Raw genomic sequence first — 22,653 nt, 5'->3', positions numbered from 1 at the left:
GGGCCAGAGGAGGCTGAGAAGATGGTCAGGGGTTGGATCATCTCTGCTGTGAGGAAAGGCTGGGAGAATTGGGGGTGTTAGTCCAGAAGAGGGGACTCCAGGGGGACCTTAGAGCCTCTTTCAGCACCTAAAGGGGCTCCAGGAGAGCTGGAGAGGGACTTTGAGCAAGGGCAAATGGCTTCCCACTGCCAGAGGGCAGGGACAGATGGAATATTGGGATGGAATTCTTCCCTGTGAGGGTGGGGAGGCTCCGCTGCCGGTGAGCTCCGTGCGAGGGGGACACGGCAGCCCCGAGACCCCCAAATCCCCATGGCAGCCCCGGGACCCCCAAATCCCCATGGCAACCCCAGAACCCCCAAATTCCCCTGGCAGCCCCGGGACCCCCAAATTCCCCTGGCAGCCCCGGGACCCCCGGCCCGTACGGCCCCGAAGCACCGGCAGAGGGCGCGCTGGGGCCGCGCGGAGTGGCGGCCGTTTTTGGGGCGTTGTTTGGAGTTTGGGGGTGTCTGTGTTTTATTTAGGGTTTAGGGGCGTCTGTGCGTTATTTGGGGATTAGGGATCTCTGTGTATTATTTGGGATTTAGGGACCCTGTGTTTTATTTGGAGTTTAGGGACATCTTCCACTATCCCAGGTTGCTCCAAACACCGTGCAGCCTGGCCTTGGACACTTCCAGGGATGAAGCAGCCACAGCTTCCCTGGGCAACCTGTGCCAGAGCCTCATGACTCTCAGGGAAAGGAGACAAAACCCATTCCTTGCTTCCCCAGCAGGAAGCAGTTGTGGTGGCACAGACCCAGACCGCCAAGGGGGCAGTCCCCGGGAAAATTACCTGGAGTTTCTAATCGTGCTCATGTCGCTCATTCTCTGCTTGTGACATTTTTTGGTAGCACTGAGAAGAGCTGATCTCATGGATGGGCCATGGGATGAAGGTAGATGAGGCACTTTTGGCTTCTGGAATAACCACATTGGCTTCATGTGTCTGAAACACCAGGCAGTGTCAGCGCTGTGATTAAAAGTTCCCCTTTAGTTTCCAGAATTAAGAGGGAAGAGGCTGCTTTTTTACCTTACAGAGCACTTTTCTTGGAGATGTGCAATGTTGTAAAAGTGCCACAAAACTGCCACGGGGCTCAACAGGTCCAGCTGGATTTGTTCCTGACACAGCCCAGCTGCAAGCAGAGGCGAGGACACCCCATGCTGAACACTGCTCTCCCAGAGGGAGCAGCGCGTTCCCTGCGCTTTCAGCCACCCCGCCAGGAAGCTCAGAAACCTGCACTCAAAACCAGGAAAAGAAAGCAAGAAACAAAAGCCCCGAGAGCCGTGCTCTCGGCAAACTTCACAACTTAACAGCTGCTTTGTTCTGTGACACGAAGGGTCACACCTGCCCCATCCGCTGCTCAGGGGGGAAGTTTGCATGGAAGGACAGCAGAGTGTAAATCAGTGTTCATCACAAACACGCACAGCATTGCTCCCAAGTCAGCTTCACACGTACTGAGAAATGTGGGTCCCCTCCTTCTGTAGCTCTGCCCTTTCCCTCCCAGGAGTGCAGCAGTTGCATTTTTTTATTCTTTTTCCATCTCTCCTTGAGCATCCACTTCCAATATTTTTCTTCCTGCACTCCGAGCATTTAATCCCTTTCCTGTACTCCAATCTACAAATAATTTAAAAGAGGATCAGAAGCAGTGAGTGACCCTAGTCAGTGAGTGTTTGCTTCACGTTTCAAGCTGGTGATTACAACTAAAATCTCACTATCTGGGCCACGAGCCTCTGGTGAAAATCCAATAGTAAACATGCCACGTGAGGCAAGCATTTGACATCTGCAAACGGGTGCCATCTGTTTCTTCCTTTAAGAGTATTACCCGTCTAAGAAAGGAAGAGACGCATGAAACTTGGTCTGAGGTCAAAAGAGTGTGAGTGAGATCACGGGTTTTTGATTGCAAAGTAAAGTGGGGGATAGATTCACCCCTACCCACACACACACAGCTCTTCTTGGCAAGTGGAGGTGAGGTAATTCCAAGTGATATGAAGTCACACCTTAAAGTTTGGGGGAACTAGGGATGCAGAGGCAATGCTATAGCCCAGACTTCTTCTTAGGGCCAGACCAAGGCCTCCTCTAAAAGAGGAACTGAGTAACATCAGAAGACAAAATTTTGACTCAGCTTTTTGCAATTCTACTTCTGCTCCCACCCCCAACTCCTGGAACAGGGACCAGGGCCCTGTTCTGTGCCAGGAACAGCTCATTGCTTCTCTTTTCATGACACACTTTGCTCCCGTGGTCAGCAGCAATTGAGTTGGTGCCTTCAATCTCATCTTTTCCACTTCTGGGCATTGTTTCAGACACCTGGGTTGTCAGAGGAACTTCAGCTCTCCTTGGCTCCCCTGCAACCCTGCGTGGCTCTGGCTTATCAGGGATTTGGGACTGACTTCTCTGTCTCTGTTCTTAGGTGTTACAAGCCAGCACTTATCCCAATTTCACAGAAACTCCTCATGGTTTAAAAGATTTATGTCACATTTGGTCCAGGATGGCTGGCTGGAGGAAAGCACCTACCTGCTTTGTAGGCACTAAGGCAGGTCAGAGAGGATTTCCTGAGCTCTGGGTGTTGTGGCAGGACTGTTGCTGGTCCCCTGGCAGACTCTGGACTGTTTCTAGTTCAGGACAGCATGCTGGAGCAGTGGCATCCCTTCAACAGCACTGAGGAAGAGATTTACTGTGCATTTCACTTTGATCTTGTTTCCTTATGCTCTCAGTCTTACAGGTGAGCATCCTTCTGGGTTTTGATGCAGGTTGGGCACATCCTGAGCTCCTGATCTGACACGAGGAGTGTGACTGTCCCCTAAAATATCCAAAAAATTCTTTAAAAAATAATCTAAATGTTGGTAGATAAGGTGGATAGCTACTGAAGCCTACACACTTCTGAAAGTCATGTTTCTTTTCGCTGGAGGATCAAAGGATAATGCAAAGCTGTGTATTAAACAGGATGGAGAGTTTTGCTGAAGAGGGAACTGCCTTGGCCCCAGTGTACGCAGTAATGACACGGCACAAGAAGGAACAGGAGGTCATAAAAGAGCAAACTCCATGAACTCCATTTTCAGACCGCGGGAGTAGAATCAGAACCTGCCATTAAAGCAGGCACGTGGGACTGGTTTTTCCCAGCTCCATGGAAGTCACCCATTGCGTGCAGCGCTCGCACATTCATTAAGCACAACGCGCAATTACAAGCGAAAAGCTGCTGGTGTCTCACTTGAACCAGGGAAACGATTTCAGGGGAGAGCAGGGTTTTGATAATGACAGGTTTTAGGCTGCAGGTTTAAATGGAAAGAGGGAACTCTTTACGTGTGGCCAGCCGTGGCAGCGGCAGCTATGTCACACAGCTCTCATCTGTCTGAGCCGGGCGACAAGTGTGGGCAGCACCACGAGTACCTTGGTCTGTGAAACAATACAGCTCTCTCTCGCCAGTGAAATGAGTTGGGCTCCTGCTGTTGCTGTTTTCTCTCCCCCTTGGCAGGGTAAGGCACTTCTGCAATGCAGATTGCTCTGTCTCTACACGCCCGAAGGCATTTAGACCTGGAGGCAGTGACCTGGTCTGAAGACCCACAGACAAAACCCACCTCCTGCTTGTCCACAGGGACTTCCCGATCCGGGTTTGCTGGAACATATCCCCAAAACAACTGTGGCTCAGGGAGTGTCTGAAAAATCTTTGAAGGATGAGTAACAAAAAAAAAAATTAATACTTTTTTTTTTTTTTTTTTTTTTTTTTCTGCCAAATGGGACAAGGAAAGCCTTTTAGGGGAAAATTCTTTGCCAGGAAATCTTTTTAGTGCTTTTTTGAAATTTTTTTCTCAGGTACTCCTAGCAAGGCCACATTGTGTTTCTATATGAAGGCACCATTATGTATACAACAGCACTGCAAACAATCAGGGCTGCAGCAGGGATGACTCACAGTTCCATTACTTTGTGAGCATCGTGACATCTCTACATGCAAATTGTTACTGTCAGCCTCGTATCTGAATTTGTGTGTGGCTCATACAGAGCTGTGGGCACAGACCCTGACCCCTGAGGGCTGGTGGGGGTGTAGCTGCAGTAGCCACTCACACCGAGTTTTGTTCTCTGCCTGAGAATTGTTTTACCCTCAAATGAAAAAATGCCAGAGCTGATAAGGAAGGGAGTGTTGCACCTTTGCAGCTGGATAGAGAAGGGCTGGGTGGAAGTGTTTCTCTGGGCTCCCATCTCGCTCCTCTCTCACTCCTGACCTGCTGGTCCAGCAGCCAGGGGGGTGTGGCTGTTGAGGGTCCTGCCCTGAGCCATCTGCCAGACAGCCTAGAGCCCTGACCTGCATCCAGCTGATGGTCTCATGGATCACATCCAAAGCTCTTTAGTGCACAGTCAGGGCTCTGAATACGTGCATGCAAATGTTTATGGTTGCCCTGGATTGAGAGGGATCTGTAGTTCATCCAGGACACCCGCAAACATTTGCATGAATGTATTCAGAGTGGGCAAACATTTATGAATACCTCGAGTAAGCTAGAAGCCCTGGAGGGCGAGGGGATTGCAAATCCCCTCTGTATTCCTTCCACAAGCACAGTGAGCACAGTGATGGCTCCACAGATTGTGATGGAGAAGAGTCAATTCATCCCTCAGGGCCAAAGCTCTGCCTGCAAACTGGCCCCAGTGGGGCAGGGAACAGAGTGCTGCCCTCCCAGTGACAGGAGGTGTCCCCTGTCCCTGGGGACAGTAAGGAGCCCTGTGCTGCCATGATATGCTCATGATATGCCAACTGTTGCAACTACACACGTTTATCTGTTTCCAGCAGATGATACCACCAATGTATCTCCAAACCAAAACTCTGAAGCTGCTTCCCTGGCTGCCCTTCCTCTGCGCTCCGTGGGTTGTAAGCTGTTCAGGGCAGCTATGGCTTTTGCTGGGAACATTTGCTCATCTTTGGCTGAAAGGAGTCCTGCTGTTTTCATGGTCTCTTGCCAAACTTGCACTGGTGCTGGGCTGCTCGAAGGCAGAGCATCCCTCTCCTGACACAAACAATGAAGCTGTTTGGACCTCCTCAGATCTCCAGGGCTGTAGCCCATCTCCAACCACACTGAGGAAGACAAGTGGCATAGGACTTCTTGGGAGGAATTTTTTATTGCAGCTTCCTACACTGTCTTTCCTGAACTGTTGGTCCACTGTGTTGACTTAATTCACCTTTCACCCCGCTGAGCTAAAGCCCTGAGTGCTTTGGTGTCAGGGATCCCTGGTCAGTCACAAGGGCAGTGATCTGCCTGCTCCAAATAGGCTGAGTGACGACTCCTGCGTGTGGTTGTTGATCTTCTCTAATTGCTGCCACGTCAGCAGCCACATCAGGCTGTCTGAGATGACGGTGGGAGACTCTGTAATCCCTGCAAATTCCCCCCTCACCTGAGCCCTTTGCGTTCTTGGTTCAGATTTGCTGGCCTTCTGTGAGGAGCTCTCAGAGGATAAAAGCAGCATTAATGGTTTGAGGGTTTCAGACCTCAGCAAAGGCATCCCCTGCCTGTGATACTGCTGGGAGCTGTTTGTGCTGTGTCTGCTGGCACCCACCGGGCACTGCAGGTTGTCGAGGGACTCCCTGGTACCAGATTATGCATTAGAGGAAAACTGGGAGAGAGAGTTATTCTGGAATACACACTGCTTCCGAACTCCTCTGGATCCTGCTGACATGGAGAGGCCTGCCTCAATGCTGTGCCTGAGAACTTGCTACATAAAACACTTCAAGCCACTCGGTGTTGCTGAAAATCCACCTGAGCTGGGGCAATCCCCTCTCTCCAGGAGCGGCCTTTGCTGTCCTAGGACGGTGAAACGAGAGTGGTCAAACACTGTCAGCAAGTGTGCCTTGCCCATCATCCCAGAATATCCAGGCTTCCAGGATGTAAAGGTTTGTGTGCCAGAACTCTCTTTGCAATATATGGTGACTGCTACCTATTCTTCTGCAGGATGAATAATTCCCTTATGCTCTGGAAAGCTGATGTTTGATATGATAATAAAGTCTGAGCTGTGATTGGGTATAGAAAAACTTATCTTGAACGACTTTTATTCTGCTACATTTTAAAGCTGATTATTATTTTTAGGTAGATTTTGTTTTTTAAACCATTTTAAAAAGTTTGAGTTAGGAAGACTGCTTCAGTCAGGTTTTAGTGTTCTTCAATTACCTAACTTATTCCAAAAGTACAACCACTCTAGGCAAGGACATCAGATTTGCTGGGTCCCTTCCAGAATGAAGTGTGATGGAATAGTGGGAGATCAAAAACTTGATTGCTTTTCAGTTTACATGGCATGTCCAACCCACTACTACTCATTTGAGCTCAATGTTTTTCATTCATTACGAGCAGGCAGCGTGCCAGGGGCTGATGATGGAGTGCCCTACTGAGACACTGCCAGGCTCTCAAACCAGATTTGTGGCTGGACCCTGAGCAAGTATCTAGACTTAATTAGAGATTGTCAAAAACTGCATGAGTGATGGCTTTTTTTTTTTATACCAAAGGCATTGTCAGGCATAATAAATGATTGCAAAATGTTCCACGACCCCGCTGTGGCTGTCATCTACAAACAGTATAGTCTTTCTTTTTATTGATTAGAAACAGTAATATAATATAAACCAGTTCTTCTCTCAAGCCAAACTGCTAAGGTTTTCAGAGAAAAAGCCATGGTCTGCCTTAACTTGCTGTACAGAAACCAGCCGTTGCTCCTGGTAGCTGAGACAGGCCAGGGTGTCTTGGAATACCTGTGAGAAGGGTGCAAATGGCAGAGCAGGGACTTTGAAAATCCAGGGGACATTAAACTCTGGAAAGGCAACCTTTTACATGGTGAGTTTCTACCAAAATTTTATCTCCCAGTCAATAAAAGGACTCACAGCATGGATGCTCCCCCAAAATCAACCTAAAGACACCCAAGTGTATCAATGGGAGCTGGACCAGGTCTTCCTTTACTATTTAAATAACTTGAGTATTAATTTGGCTGGCTTGAAAGGAGAGAGGCATCCTGTAATGGGAAAGGAGGAGAAAAAATTATGTATAACAATAATAATAATAATAATAATAATAATCATCATCATCGTTTTGAGATGTAGAAATATATTGTATGTGAAAATTGCAATTCTTGTAAAAATACACTACAGTTCAGCAGTTACCTGGGATTAAAGAAAGGGGGGAAAAAAGAACCTCTTAGAAGTGGGATCAAGTTTTGCCTTGGGAAATAGCAGCTACAAGCTAATGGAATTTGAAAAGGATAAACCTAAAGTTCTATTAAGACAGACAAGTGAGAAATTATTTCAAAAAGTTAAGATTTTCACAGAGGCAACACAAAATTGTGGCAGTACGTCACAGTCAGCTGGAGGTAAAAGTGCTCAGCATTAACCTCAACCCAATGGACTTCTGTTCCAGAGAGGGATTGTTTGGTCTTCAGGGAATTTGGATTAAGAATCTCAAACACTGTCTAACAGCTGTTTACTGTATGGAACCTTAATCCTTAGATCCTTTTTGTATTTAAGCCAGCATACTTTAATTCAGATTTCCTTTTTCCTTCTGCCCCCAATCCTGCCTCTCCCTCCCCCTCTATTTAAAACAGTTACCAAGAAATTATTTGGGAAATCCAGCCTGCAACCAAATTTTCCAGGATCTGGAAAGAGGGAAGAGCTCCTCACCACAACTCAATAATCTCCCAAGGAGAGCCTCGTTAGTCCATTGCCTGGGGAGCTCCTCAGGAGGCTGCTTGAAAGGCCACCAGACCACCAGCCCTGGCTTCCAGGACAAACCTTTGCAGGAATACTTCAACGAGAGGCTGATGGAGCTGGGGAACTACGAAAGCAAGAGGTCCAAAAGGAAAACAAAGGCAGATAAGAACCAGCCCCTGCTCCTGGCCCAGAGAGGGCTTCAGCGCAGGAGCAGCTGCAGTGCTCTGCTGGTGCTGGGCCATGGCACGGAGGGTGAGGAGTCCTGCAGCTCAGCAAACCAGCACAGCGAGAGAGTGATCGAGTGTCAGGATCAAAAGGAAACCCAGAACGTCCTAAAGCTCAACATGGGTGACTTCTTGGATCTTCTGACAATGCACATCACTGCTCCTCTAGAAGCATTTGTACAAAAGAAGTGATACTGGAGCTGGTTACAGATTTTTGTGCAGTCCTAGAACCCAGGAAGGGTTGTTCTTGTTCAGCACCATTCTGATTCTAGCTCATGTGTATCAGTCCCCTCTGACGCAGAAAGGTGCTTGTTATGGGATTGTTCTTGATTAACATTGCATATATTTGTTTTCAATTATCTCCTGCAAAGAATCAGCACTATTGAGCCATAGGTGCAGCTTATAGCAGTGTTCTAAATATGTGCATGTATTACTAGAATGCTTAAGTTGCCTTCAAAAAAGGTGGTTAGTGTCAGAGGAGCAGCTTGTTTCCTGCTGTGCAGTTTGTGTTAGTTAATCTGAAGAAAGAATGTTGTATTCTGCCTCGTCATTTTGCTTGTTTTAAACCTCTTGCTTTTATCATGTCACTGTGGCCCAACTTGTTGATGTTCTTACTGTGACTTGTTGCTGACACAGAAATAGTTGATGAGAAATTACTGATTTTCACTCATGCCACACGTAATCACCAGGTGGATCACTGCAAGGGTTTGATGCATGAAGAAGCAAACACAGACATAAGATCTACTTTTAAATATGATCAGCTATTATGATTTCATTTGCAGACTCAAAAACCTTTGACTCAAAAACCACTGCAAGAGCAAAGAGGAAAAAATGCAAGATTTAAGTTAGAATGATGGAATTAAGTATGAAAGAAGGCTCCTTCCCTCTTTCCTACCGTAAATCCAAGAACCACATAGTGAATTCCTAATGTAATCTGAACTTCAAATTGTTTATTGTATTTTAATGTTTATCGTGGTCATGTAAGTATAAAATGTCAGCTGCAGCTGGATCTTTTTACTATGGGAAATGTCAATGTTTAATTCCACAGTGAATATCAGACCCAAAATGAGGCAATGATTTTAAGCTTCCAGAAAGATCTATTACTGCCTGTGGTATCATCAGCAATAAATTCCTCATTACAGTTGTGGTTTGAATTGATGTTTCTCTCTTTGCTTTCAGACTTATTTTAATGTGAGTTAACAAGTAAGCCATGCCCCTGGCTACACATAATCCCTTCCAGTGCTGACTGGAATCCCTTCCATCACTTTTCCCTCCTTGTTCCTCTCATCTCTTCAGCCCTAGTGAAACCTGCCTCAAGGTGTGCCTTGTCCTTTCTGCAGGTCATATTTTCCTTCTTCCCAACACCTATTTGCACAAATATTTCTTCTGCTTTGCCTCCTCAGCTCTTGGGCCTCATATTTATGTCTTTCAGACTCTGAAGATATGTGGAAACGGGAGGGCAGATTAAGGAACTTCTCACATCCCTCTGCCAGCTCCTTCAGGAAACAACCAGGAGTTTCCCCCCCCAAAAAAAGGGAAGGGAAACATATAAGACTCATTCCACAACCTTTTCCCCATCCTGGTATCAAGATAATCTAAGGGAACTGAGATGGGATACTGAGAGCTCTCAGTCCTTTGTGTGTGGGAGAAAGCACTAAATACTTAGGCCAAATGAATTTTTCAGAATTCCCAGTTGCCTTCCTGCTGCAAATGGAGGGAGCAGCCAATTAGGTGAGATTTTCCCTGCAGGAAAAAAAAAGATAGAGATATATATATAATTTTTTTTTTTTAAAGTTAAAGTCTGAAACCCATAATGCATTAGCAGATGCCATTGAAGGGATGCATCTGGTTTTCATTTTGAGTTTGCCAGAGGTTAGTTTCTCCTCTAGGAGTGAATGCATAATAGTAACATGGTATTATGTGAGGGCATAATAATAACAGTGCATGAGGGGAAAGGAACAGTATTAATGGGACGCAGGCAACCTTAATTCTTTCATTTCTTAAAACATGTGGCTTTGCACACTTGAATGTGTCCTTTTGAAGTTTGGCTTTGCAAGTCATTTCCGATCTGCAAGCTTTTCAGAAAAGGCAAACTGCCTGCCTTTTTGCTCCTGATATTTTAATGTCTGTCACACTGCAATAACTGCAGATTAGCAGGTCTGGAGCATCCTGAGCCTCTCTGCAGACCTCTGCCATTTAACAGAGGTATGTGGAGACGTGCACTGTTAGGGTGTGACTGACATTTGCTGACAGTGAAGGACAACAAAGTTTCCTTAAGAAAAGAATTAGCAGCAATAAATTAAAGATAAACCCAGAAAACCAGGTATTTTCTTCACTGAAAGAGTGGTCAGGCATTGGAACAGGTTGCCTAGGGAGGGTGGTGGAATCATCATCCCTGGAAGTGTTCCAGGAATGACTTAATGTTATGGTTTAGTGGACAAGGTGGTGTTTGGTCAAAGGTTGGACCTGATGATCTTGGAAGTCTTTTCCAGCCTTCTATGGTTCTGTGATTTACTCAAGCATCTGTAAACAGGCTATTCAAGCTGTTCAGCCTCTGGGCAGTTCCTCTTCTCCACTCAAGACAATTCAGAGTACCAGTTTTTAACAGGCCGTATTTTATTTTTTACTTTTACTAAATACCAAATGTGAAACAGAATTTCAAAACCCCAAAAACTAGAGTCTGACTTGGCAGAAACTTGTAGTGTTTCCTCCCCCAGAAGAACCCCATAGACCTGAAATTGCACAGTCAGGCCCATTTATGGTATTTTTCATCTGTAAAGCACCCTGAGGAATTAAAAAAAGTTGACATGCTTTTTAAATTGGATTTCCTTCAAAACAGTGTCACGACTTTCCTCTGAGAAGCTGCGCATCCCATGTCAGAGATAGTGGAAAAGTCTAAGAAGATTAGATCTCCCAAGGGGGAACATTATCTAGATGTTGCTGCATAGAAAAGACATGAAGTTACAGAGAGAAAAAAAAAAAAAACCACCAAGAGCTGTTAAGAGAAGAAATAAAATTTCATCTCACAGCCTCTCAGATTGTTAAAACCTTGTGAAAAAATGGCTTGGGTTTGTTTGGAAAGTGATAATATGCATGACCTGAATTTATATAGTCTATTACTTTAGGTTTTACTGAGTTTAGCTGTTGGATGTAGCTGCTGCTTTCATGCAGATAATCTGTTTTCTCAGTGTTCTTTCATGAAACTTGATGCAGACACTGCTTGCCATTAGGAGTCTCATAAAAATATTCTTTATGCCTCTTCGAAAAATTCTTCTTTCTCCTCTTAAAGAAAAAGCAGTGCATCATCACTCTCCTGCTGGTGATTTTGCAGCCACTCTTTATCTCTGTGTTAGATCTTTCTGTATGGAACACTGAACAGCACCCTTGGTCAGCTGTTGTTTTCCTTCTGTAAATATATTCTCTCTGTCTGACTGGAGCTTAGGCAAAGTCCTCTGTAGGGCCTCATAAATCAGGCAGTGCTCACTTCACTTAAAAGCACAGTGCAAGCCTTCTGAAGCTCGTGTCCCTGCTGTGATTTTGTCACCCTCTCCCTGACCTTACCTCTGAGGCTGCAAAAATTGTGTTGGCTGATGGTGCAGAGGGAGGCTGGGGAGGTGAGGGCGGGAGGCAGGGGAGGGCGGTCTCAGGGGAAACACAACCTGCTTTCAGATGAGAACCTGAACCTGCACAAAGTGAGGTACAACCTCAGGCTGGTTTTTGGTTCCCTCAGCCTCTGTGAAGATGTGGTGGGACAGAAAATACAAAACACATGAAGCCACAAAAGCATCCAGGAAGAGATGGGCTGCACCCCACTCTCAGTGTAACCCTCTTCAGGATCCCAAGGACCTGAGGAATCTCTAATTTCGTGCCTCATTAAAACAAAACATATAGTTTTCATTTATTTAAATTAAGGAATTTATTAAAAAAAAAAAAAGCCAAAAAACCCAATCAAAACAGTGGTTTGATCTAAATACAGCAGCACTGTGACATTACTAGGACATTATGTACGAAGAATCCAAGCAGCCATAGAACACAGAAGCCTTTATCTTCAGTAACAATCTCAAAATGAAACTAGCTTCATCGAACAATGTTAAAGATCTCCCTGGAAAGAGAAACAAAACCAAACAGACCCTCCCCACCCCTAACCCTTTGGATATTAGAATGATTTTTTTTTTGTACAATACCAACAGCCACTAGCTCTTCTAATTGAGAACACTTGCTTTAATTTATTACAAAAATGATCTGTTGACTCAGTTATGAAAGACAACTTTTAACATTGCTTTAGAAGTGTCTGCTCCTCTTATAGACTACAGTATTAGAAGTGCTTAAAAACATTTACTCCTGGATATGCTCTTGAAATTCAATCAGAAGGATATTCTGTGTGTGTTTATATACCAAATATGAATTTTAGTTTTTAAAGCAGGTGAAAAGACTAACCCTAATATGAAATTGCAATTTTACAATTTAATTATTAGTCAGATATGGGCAACCACATGATAGTTCATGAAATCTTTAGGTCTATCTACATTGCTCAGAAACACAAAATAAAGTTTTTACAGCTTTCAGCTTCAAAAGGCTAAAATGTTCAGTCTTTTAGAAGAGTGTCCAGTGTTTAAAAGAAATGCAATTAAGGGAGACCGCATTCAATACACATGAAACAACTCGTTTGAGCTTGCTAATTAACATATCTAACAGCTGCATGTGGGGTGATGAGAAAGGAAAACACATTTGCCATCCAGCCACTATCTGAGATGTTTCTTCTCCTGGAGTGAACCTTCTCTACAGGACCACTCCAGAAAACCTGGAGTTCCCCTTCAGAGCCCACTGACCCCAGGCATGTTGCCTCTTTTGTTTCCAGACCCAGTCTGCCACAGATCCATCTCTGGGACTTCACACAGCACCTCACTCAGTTGGTACCTAGGGAATCCTTTGCAGGCTTGGCCAAAAATTTTGAACCAATGAATGTTATTTTGTTCCCTTCCTCATAATTATTTATCTGCAATCTAAAAACAGAGGAAGTGTTTTCATGTGAATGCCACAATTACTGGCCAGCTCTTCAGCAAGAAATGAATACTTAAACATTTGCACTGTCACCTCTTTGTCTGCTGGAGATGTCTTACAGAAGTGCAGCACGTTCTGTTTCAGCATCTCCAAGGAACTAAGACAAAGCAATAACAAAACCAGTCCTAATTTAGGAGAGTCATCTCACTAGTCATGTAAATAAGAGCAGCTATACTAAGCCTATTTCATTTAAATAATAATACAAAGAGTTGATATTGATCTGGTTTATGCACAGACTCCAAAGTGCTTCCCATTGACAGACAGAGAGCATCCCTCCATGTTTGAGAATGGGAAAACAAAATTGCACAGAGGTTTGCCCAGGGCAGAGAAGAAAAACAGTCAGAATAGGAATACAAACCATCACTCCTGGCTCCAGTAACACAAACCAAGGAGAATACATATGTGCCAGCAGTAATATTCATGAATAGGCAGCAATCTGTTTATAATTGTTTCTTTCATAAAGCCCATTTGTCAGTACACCAGCTTAGCTGATCCAACTGCAGCAGATTGTATTTGTATTATCACAGAGACATTTGGGGGAGGTCAGCATATAATACTGTAGCATATTGTTGGCTTTCACCTTCTTTGATGAAATTTTTTATTTTCCCTAAAAGAAATAATTTACAAATTCTTGGAACCAATTTCTTTATCTTTTCGGTTTTTGCATTTAAGGAGAGACCATTACTACCAGCCAGCACTCCGGTATTATTTAGCATAAAACAAAGTGTGTCCTGCCCAGCACACAGAAGAGTTGTTTTAAACTGATGCAGACTTTCTCTTAACTTTATCATGAGGGTGTTAGTAATTATCCTCTGTACTCTAAATCATTAGTAGTATTTTAAGTTAAATAGACAACTCTGTAATCTCCTGTTTTCCATGGAGCCACTGAACAGACTGATTCTTCCAAAATTCACTGCCAAATGTACCTCCCTGCAGCCTGAGACAGACTGGGACCATCCTTGGGCAGGAGAGCCTTTAAGTATGGACTTCTACAGCTCCTGCAGGCTTCCACGTGATGGAGGACAGTCCACATGCCAAGAGACAGAAAGGATGTTCTTCCAAAGAAAAATCCAGTCTTTCCAAAGATGGTATGGGAAATGCCTGACGAATGATCTCCTCTGCACTGAGTGACTTGAGTGAGTATTACAGATATGAACTGAACAAAATAATGATCACAACTAATTGTGGAGCAGAGGTGAAAACTCCCACATCTTTTCCACAATGGAGCCAGTTCCTGTTCCATGGATGTTGGTGAGCAGCAGCAGCTGTGCTGTAGGGATGTGCATTTATTGCTCTTTCAGAAAAGCCTTGGCAGGGAGCTCCTGACTGAGGCTGGGACACATAGACCTGGGTGATGCTGTCCATGCAGGCTGGGGGGATTCCTAATTGCTTCATCCAACTGTTCCCTCTGACCCTCAGAGCGACAGTGTTGTGTTTGAGCCATGTGTCAGACCCTCTGTGCAACATGGCTTTGTGTGTGCAGTTCTCAGGTCACTGAAGACACTCTGACCAACACACGATGACCCAAGGAAGAGCGTGCAGCAGTGTGGTACCAGCTGCCACTGCACCCTTGCTGAAGATTTAGCCAAGTGGGACTTACACACAGTCCTCCAGAGCTCACAGCTTGGGTGTCTTCCCCATCCTGCCCAGGGTTTTACCACTATTGCAGGTCAGTTTCCTGTTGGTTTTTTTAAGTTTGAGGCATCGCCACTGAAAAAGATCCACTGGATTTGAAACGTGAGCAAAGAACTCAGGCTGGATTCCAAGGTCTGGGTGAATGACCTAAAGAATCAGTGTCTTTACTGGGTCAGCCCAGTTTGATTCCTACTGCTGATGGCACTCTCAGCCATAGTTTCTGGGGTGACTGCAAATTGAGGTGGTATCAAGCTGTTTTTATGGAGAGCTGTTATGTCCCTGAACTGGCAGGAACGAGGAGTCCCTAATCAGCAGGGCCAGGTGAACGCTGCGATATTGAATCCTGCAGCTCCCTAACACTCAGTTTGATCTCCAGTACCTGTTTAGTTTGATTATCTTCACACCTTTCCGAGCTTCACAAGCAGGTTTTTGTTCAGAAACAACATCTGAGTCACGGCCATTCTTGTGAAAAATCTCTTTTTAGATAATCCAGGTCAAGAGTGCACACCTAACAGTTTGTTATTTTTTTCCTTCATTATTCCTTTGTTTAAAAAAAGCCTCTCACTCAACAGTGGGAAAAGTGAACTTTGAGACACTGTAGAAAATGAATAACAAACACCTGACTCATGAAAGTCTGCAACTAATTAGTGTTCATCAGATTACACAACAAAGATTTAAAAATAAAAGACACGCTTGCATAATTCAGGATCAGATTGCAAAAGATTTCTGATTCTTAAAGAGAGCTAAGTTTGCTCATCTCTCTATTGAAAATACGCAACCAGATCTGAGCATATACATTTTTTTGGAAAGAATTTGGATGGTAACTGAAAGGGAGATAGAGAAAATAAATCAGTCTGGAAAGCTATTACAGAACTACTCCTTTCTACTCCTTTGTAATGTGCAAATCCATCTCAAAATTCACCTGGAATCAAAATACTAAAAATCTCATTGCACATGCTCTCCAAGGTTGTATGATGAAGCTGTAAGTTTTTTTCAGAGTTCCCAGTGGTTTTTGACTCCACAGAGCCAATGGCCAAATGCCTGTGGAAGCCTGGCTGTGCAGGGCACTGCCTTGACAGGGCTTCAGACCCAAATTCTGGGCCCAAGTTGCACCTGGTCACACAATGGAAATGTGAGGACTGTGCTCCTACTCCAGCTTTGAGTGCAAAGTAAGCTGAAAAAAAAAAAATCCCAACACAAATAAGAAGCAATAAAAAAGAAATCTTTCAGGTTTTGTTGTTGTAGGCAAAATGTGACAAGAAGATCCCTAGGAATGTTCATTAGCACTTCTGATGGATTTTAAGTCTTCCAGGGCTGGGTGCTGAAAGGTTCTGCTGCCCTGGCATGGTGACACTGTTTGCAGTTTGTCAGACAGGACAGAGACACTCAAGGGATGTGGCACGAGATCTCCCTCAACTGGTGTCGTTTTCTGTCTCTCCCCTTCCTCTCTCACTGCTCCAAGGAGGTGGCATACAGAGGACTCCATCCCAGACTTGATGCTTTCAGGTGCATCCTTCTTCCAGGCCATCTCGAGGATTCAGGATATCCAAGCCTAGCATAACGTCCTCCAGGCATCCAGAGGGAATGAATGCTCTCATCCTTCCAGGGCTTTGCACTGTCCCTAAGTGCCCAGTGCCAGAGTCCTAGAGCTGCTGAGCGAGGACGGGCCTGGCTGAAAGGAGAGCAGGACTACAAACTCATTCATTGCTGTTGCTAAAACCTCATCCACCATTAGCTAAGGCTGGTGGCATCTGAAAGGTGCAAGGCCAGCTGCAATCACTATTTGCAATTTGTTCACCACCTTTCAGTAAGGGGTTTGCTGTTATTTCTCAATACTGGGAGATGGTGAAGAATGAAAATTTTAGTCTTCACATGCCAAATTAGCAACATCTCTAAAATCTTGCATCTTCTATACAATCTGCAATGCCACCATCTAACATGGGAGACTGGCTGAAGCTTAATGTCCTTTCCCTGACTTTTCTCTGTAAGCTGCTCTATGCAAGTCCATGTTCTGTCTCTCTCTCATGACTTCAAGCTGCTTTACTGTGTCACTCCTGCGTGTTTCTCACTCAGGGATTTGCCACTACTAACCTCCATCTTTTTCCCCCCAGCACTGGCCACACAGAACACACCCCTGGCAGTCCAACGAATTTGGGCTATTAAGACTCCCACTGGAACATCGCTTCCTTGGACCCTGGGATAGCTGCACTCCTGTTTAACAGGATTTTTGACGCACCAGGGTGGCCTTCAGACGTTCCTGATGACCCAAAGGTGTAAAATCATCAGTACAGTCCAGCCAACATTGTAAAGAGCACAGGGATCCAACACGCTTTACAGAACACTTTGGGCTCTAGAGATCCTGCCTGCAGTTGGGGGCACAAAGGTTTTCCAATTCCTGTGGAAGGGAAGTAACCATATTTTTGATCTGGTGTTCTGAACAATAATAGTGAAATACTTGAGAAGAGCACGATTTTGATGCCTGAGGTACTGCTACTGATCCTGCCTGATCCTGTTTATCCTAGTGCAGACAGAGTTTTTGTCAATGGCTAAAGGATCCTGGACAAAGAATGATGGAGCTGGAAGTGGGAGTTACTATTTCATACTGGCATTTTATTCAGTTGAGGATCTGCATGTGTCAGGGGGCATTTGCATGACACATGGAAGTATTTTAAGTGCAGCCACAGCCTGTAGGTTCTGCTACTGCCCAAAAGCAGCTCAGATCCCACTCTAAACCTCCACAGCTCAGCTCTACAAAGCTGTCACAAATCTCATGGTTGGCACAAACCAGACTGCTGAACTTCTCTCCTGCTGCCTCTCTGATATGGGCAGCTGTGGAAAGGCCTTGGGCTTTTGACTGCAGCATGGAGAACACTGAGTTTTGCTCTCATTTCAGCAGGTGCAGGTTTGAAGTCCTAGAAAAATAAATGGACATTTGCTTTCCTGGCCACCTCTCCCTCAGCTTTGTTCTATGTGTTGTTAGAAACAGCATAAAAACCAGTGAAGGAAAAGAGCTTAAAACAGGGCTCCCTTTCTAACTAAAAAGCCTTTGATGGAATAACAACATAAGTAAGTGCAAATCTCAGCTGTGCTGGTCCCAAGTCATCACAAACCTTCAGCATAGCAAGTAGCATTCTTGAATGCATCAAAATGTTGTCTTTTAGCATTTAATGCGAGACATTACAAACTAATGCAGAGGAGAAATGTATGCAGTGTTGCTGTAAACCAAATATACAGATGTAAAATAATTAAGAATAAACTGTTCCATAAAAATGCATGTCAATAAACCCCCATCTGATAAAGTGATTTATGAAGAATTTTCTAGAATTACTAAAAAGAATGATTTCTCATTTGAGGCTCTGGAAGTCTTGAGTCACATTTTGTTTCTTTTAAAAAAATGTCTTAAAACACATGGCTTTACAGCTGCTGCTTGGAAAATATACACCTCCAAAGTCTGACTTTCATTTAAATACAAATGTACAAAATGTAAACTGAGACAATAGAGAAATTTACAAAACTTTTCTTTAAAAATAATAAAGACAAAATTCAGTTCTAGTATGATGCTATTTAAATACGTGCAAGTAGTCATGTTCATTGAATTTCTATTGCAATGTTCTAAAGAGACAAATTTGATTCACACAGTCTTGAGTGCCACCTCCAAAAACAGACCTGAGTGGAAATTTCTTCTTAAAATGTGAGGCTCCACTGGAAGGAATGGATAGAAAATCTCCATTTTGGGAGATCCATATTTTCATTTTTCACTCAACGGTGGAGGTTCTCTCATCCACAGAAGCTCCAGAGATTATAGTGGAAGGATGCAAGGTTGTTTCATAGGACTGAGTTGGAACTAGCTGCTTCCAGTGGAGTTTGAACTTACGTGATTTGAATTTATGTGGTGATTTAAACTGGCCTTTGAATTTGGAGAACTCTTTGAATTGTTCTGATGCTGTAGGAAGAGGAAGACAATGACAATTAGATTTCCAAAATACACCGTGATTTTTTTTTTTTAATCCAACATTGTTCATTTTATGGTACTGACTGGACTGCAAGATTTTTTTTTAAGATCTTCAGATGCAAAATATTCTTCATTTTCTTACCTGAAGTCTCTCTAGGTCAGCAGAATCATGGCAGTTCTTGAGGAATGAAGCAAAGAAGACTCACTCAAGCTCCAGGAGCCAAATCAATTCATTGCAAAATGTCAGTATCTGCTAAATCTGACTAATACAGAGGATACCTGCCAATGCTCAGGCACACTTTTAACCCTACAGAAGTAGACCAGTCTAAGAATGTTACTGACATTTGCAAGTGGTGCCACAGTGCCTCGTGAAAGCTGCACATCACATTTTATCTGGGCTGCTCTCTTCTCTAATGGCTTGGTTTCCTGCCATGACTTTCTCCCTCAAAATGTGCATTTTCTTTTTTTTTTTTTTAAACACATAAATCTAGGATTTCCACAACAAACTTCTCAAAACCATAGAACAGTTTCAAAAGGCATTTCAGCATACCACTGAAAAATAGGTCGGGTAAGAAGTTTTCAATTGCTGGAAATAAAAACTCATGAACAACACTGGAACTGCTGGTGGCAAAAAAAAAATCACACAAGGTAGATGAAAAACCTGGGATATGCAGGTAACTGTGTGAGCCAGCCCTCTCTAAGATGCACTGCCTTTCTTCTAACAAAAATACCACCAGAATAGGGCTGTGAAACCAGGCATCTACAGGAGTTTCTTGGTCTTAGTCATGAAAGATCTCACCTGTCGCTTAAATATTCTCTGTAGCAATCCTTTCTTGGGTGGCTCTGGGGGGTAGCTTTTGTTTAGGTCTGGTGAAATAGTACCATTTGGTCCAAATACATTCAGCTCCTTGAAGCACTCTGTTTCTATCATCTAGTGGAACACAGAGAGAGAGGAAAAAAGGAATTATTCATCTGCACTAAATAAATTCCTGTAGTGCTAGGTTGTTCAAAGTCAGCAGTGTGTGAGGAGAGTTAACAGTTGGATTCCTGCTGGTCTCTGCAGAGGGCAAACAGAGTGTATGAAAAACAGAGGCTGAGTCTGCTCTGTGTGTTTGCACATCAGACTTGTCAGAAGCTGCCCCACAAAACTTTCTGTTCCTTACCATTGTGGAGAATATCAGGCAAAGACAGGCACACCTACAAAATCCCAGTTATTAGCACCCCTCTGCCCAAGCAGATCTGCTGTTTGATGCGGAGTTGGATTCTGAAATCCACTGTTGGCTGTGTTTTGATATCAAACAGAAATAAAGACCCAGATATGGAAATGCTGGAGGAGTTCAGGGTCCAGAGTTAACTGCTGCAGCTGGGACTCACTGCAGACAGTGGGTGAGAGCAGGGTCACCAGTGGAGAATCCTTCTGTTGGGATTTCCAACTGTACCACAGCAGGTCCTGAGAGCTGTTGAAACACCTCTGCAGAAACCCAGGAGGAGGAAGTACAGTAGGATCCTTGCCAACTTACACAAATACACAGAGCCAACAGATACAGTCACCTGAACCTGACATCTGTGGTACATTACAGATCTTGAAAGAGGCCATTTGTAACTCATGAAAGCATTAGAGTCTGGCAAGTTATCCAGTAGCTATATATTACTGGAAACATAGAGCTCCTCTTAAACCATCTGTGTTATGGGGTTTATTGCAGTAATTTTGCTATGATACATCCTTACCTCATTTTGCCATGGAATAGACACTGATCCTGTGGAAAACTTGGAATAGAAATCGTCATCTGTTTGGTCCAGGTTAACTCCTTTCACTGTGGAGAACTGCTCGATGTCTAACACATCCTTGCAGTACACTGCTCTGGGCTATGTTAGTAGAAAAAAATGAAGAAATGACAAGAGGAAAAATATTTCAGAGTCGGACCATGTGCTTTCATTCACAGACTCAGTCAAGTGAGAATGTCTAACAAGTGTGTGTCTGCATCCTCCTTCTCCAAACTTGCTCTGCCTGCATGTTTATCATCAAAGGCTGACTTCACTTTAAGCACATTAAGCTTCCTATTCTGAAGTCCTTAAAACATCAGTCAAAGTGGGTTTTAGTCATCCCTGGACCATCTGGTTAAGAGGTGAGAGGAAAAGGACAGAAAGAGCCAGAAAAGAAAAATGGAACCCTTCAGTAGTCTTCTCATTTAGAGAGGGGACAACAGAAAACCAGAATGTCGACAAGTGGCACACTGGAGAGAGCTCTGAAAAGAGGCCTCAGATAGAAGTGCCCTCCTGCCCAGATAGCTGTGGAGTTTGCTGCTTAAAAGTTTAGAGGAATGTATCCTAATTTCTAAAGAAAACAGAGGAGGCTTGGCATTTTTCCCGTTGTTTTTATTAATAGCTCAGCTGCTGGAAGCTGCCCAGAATTACCTCTATTAACTCTTTTAACTTGGCTGCATTTCTTCAAAGAAACAGTCAAATGGCTTTCCCTTTTTGAACTACTTAATTTTCTGAGATGACAGAGACAAAACTCTTTGCAGTGACGCAACTTTCAGCTCATATTCCGGCAGTCAGCCCCAGGGAAGCAGAAAGAGCCATCACTGGCTCCCTGTCACAGGCAGTGTGTGTGCCCAGAGACTTCCCATCAACGGCACAGCCGCCTTTTGATGTGCAGAGATAATTGAGGGGTGGCTTGTGGGACCAGCCTGACCTGCTGAACCCCAGCACGTGTCGAATCCTACTGTCTCTACATGGTACCAGGACTGCACAGCCCAGGGTCCAACTGTGCAGTACTTTGTCTAGTTCTGAGCACTGTGACCAAACAAATCGAGCTGACTCCTGACAGAAATCCTGCTTGCTGAAGGCTGTATCCCTCTCCATTCCTGACAGCTGCAATCCACAACATTTTTATGGAGATGCAGTAACGTAGAAGAGGATGGAGGGACATGGTTTGGGTAACAACCTCTGCCATTGTCTATAGAGCTTTGGGTGATTCAGCTGACTTCAGTAAAGACTGGGAAATCTATGGATGAAGTGCCAAATAAATTAAATTAGGGGAGCTCTTGAGTTCCCAATAAATAGCCATAAAAATTTATGTGCCTTTGCTTTTGAAAACTCGTCTCTAAGAGGTGCCTTCTAAGCCTTACGTGCCACAGTTTTTACACACTCTGGCGGATCCCAAATTTGAGCCCAGAATTTTATAATTTTCTACACCAGAAAGAAATAGTAGCTTGTCTCTTATTTCTTCCCACTAAAGCAGGTCGTAACACCACGGGCTAATTGGCAGGAATAACTAGGCCACACAGTAAAATGTAAAGCAAAACCAGAGCAACTAAAGTAAACTTTTGTAGCATTCAAACCACTTTGGTTTGGTGGAGCTTGCAGCAATGGGAATGGGAGCTGCCAAGATGTTACTTTCCTTAATATGTTAAAATGGCAGTGTTTACTTAGAACCATATGGGGACTTTAAGGATAGAAGCTCCAGCCAGAAGGAGAGCCCTGCAGGAGGGAAATAATCAGATAGCTCTGCACACTGGGCTAGAAACTGATACCACAAAAGGGTGGAAAAAGTTTTGTTGTTGCCAATGCAACAAAGACTTCCAGTATGTGTGAGCCCAGTGTGTAAATCTGAGTATGGACTCAGTGTTGGGTTCCGTGCCCCATGAACACAAAAAAGCTCCAAATGCTCTCTCAGGTCCAAGTCACCTTCTCTGCTTAAGGTGACACTTGATAGCTGAGCCTGGCTCAGACTCTCTGTAACAAACTACTGCTCTCATGATGATCCATAGAGCTCTGGACTTTGTAACTCTGGTTTCACCTCTGTAAGCCTGTATGCACACATATGGCCTTCACTGCTGATTGTTCCAAGCACCACCTGGTCCTGAGAGCACTGATTTTCACAGTAGTACCGTGGATAAGGGAATACAAAGGTTCCCAGTGCCTCCAGAGTCATACAGGCAGGCTGTGGTAAAAGGAGTAGGAATCAATCAAGCCTCAGATTACCAGCCTGGATGGAGTTCCACCCACCCTGCATCCACAAGCCCACAGAGCCCTCTCTCCTCTTCCTCCTAGCCTCCCCACTCCCGCCCTGCCAGTTATCA

At 44.2% G+C, this 22,653-nt stretch overlaps 1 protein-coding gene across 1 annotated transcript in view; it reads right to left on the bottom strand.

Annotated features, from left to right (window-relative positions):
* Nucleotides 1–18,297: 18,297 nt before the first annotated feature.
* Nucleotides 18,298–22,653, bottom strand: part of GRK5 (G protein-coupled receptor kinase 5) — a gene marked incomplete at its 5' end in the record, with an annotated part of 148,881 nt that continues 144,525 nt past the window's right edge. Inside the window, 3 exons of the mRNA XM_082286520.1 lie at nucleotides 18,298–18,559; nucleotides 19,368–19,499; nucleotides 20,297–20,434. Coding sequence (XP_082142646.1) covers nucleotides 18,461–18,559; nucleotides 19,368–19,499; nucleotides 20,297–20,434 — 369 coding nt within the window. The 3' untranslated portion in view covers nucleotides 18,298–18,460. The remainder of the gene's footprint in view (nucleotides 18,560–19,367; nucleotides 19,500–20,296; nucleotides 20,435–22,653) is intronic.

The sequence above is a fragment of the Coloeus monedula genome (genome assembly GCF_965178545.1).
Source record: "Coloeus monedula genome assembly, chromosome: 8".
Lineage (NCBI taxonomy): Eukaryota > Metazoa > Chordata > Aves > Passeriformes > Corvidae > Coloeus > Coloeus monedula.
The sequence above is the reverse complement of the archived record's forward strand: the minus strand, read 5'-3'. Positions and strand labels throughout refer to the sequence as shown.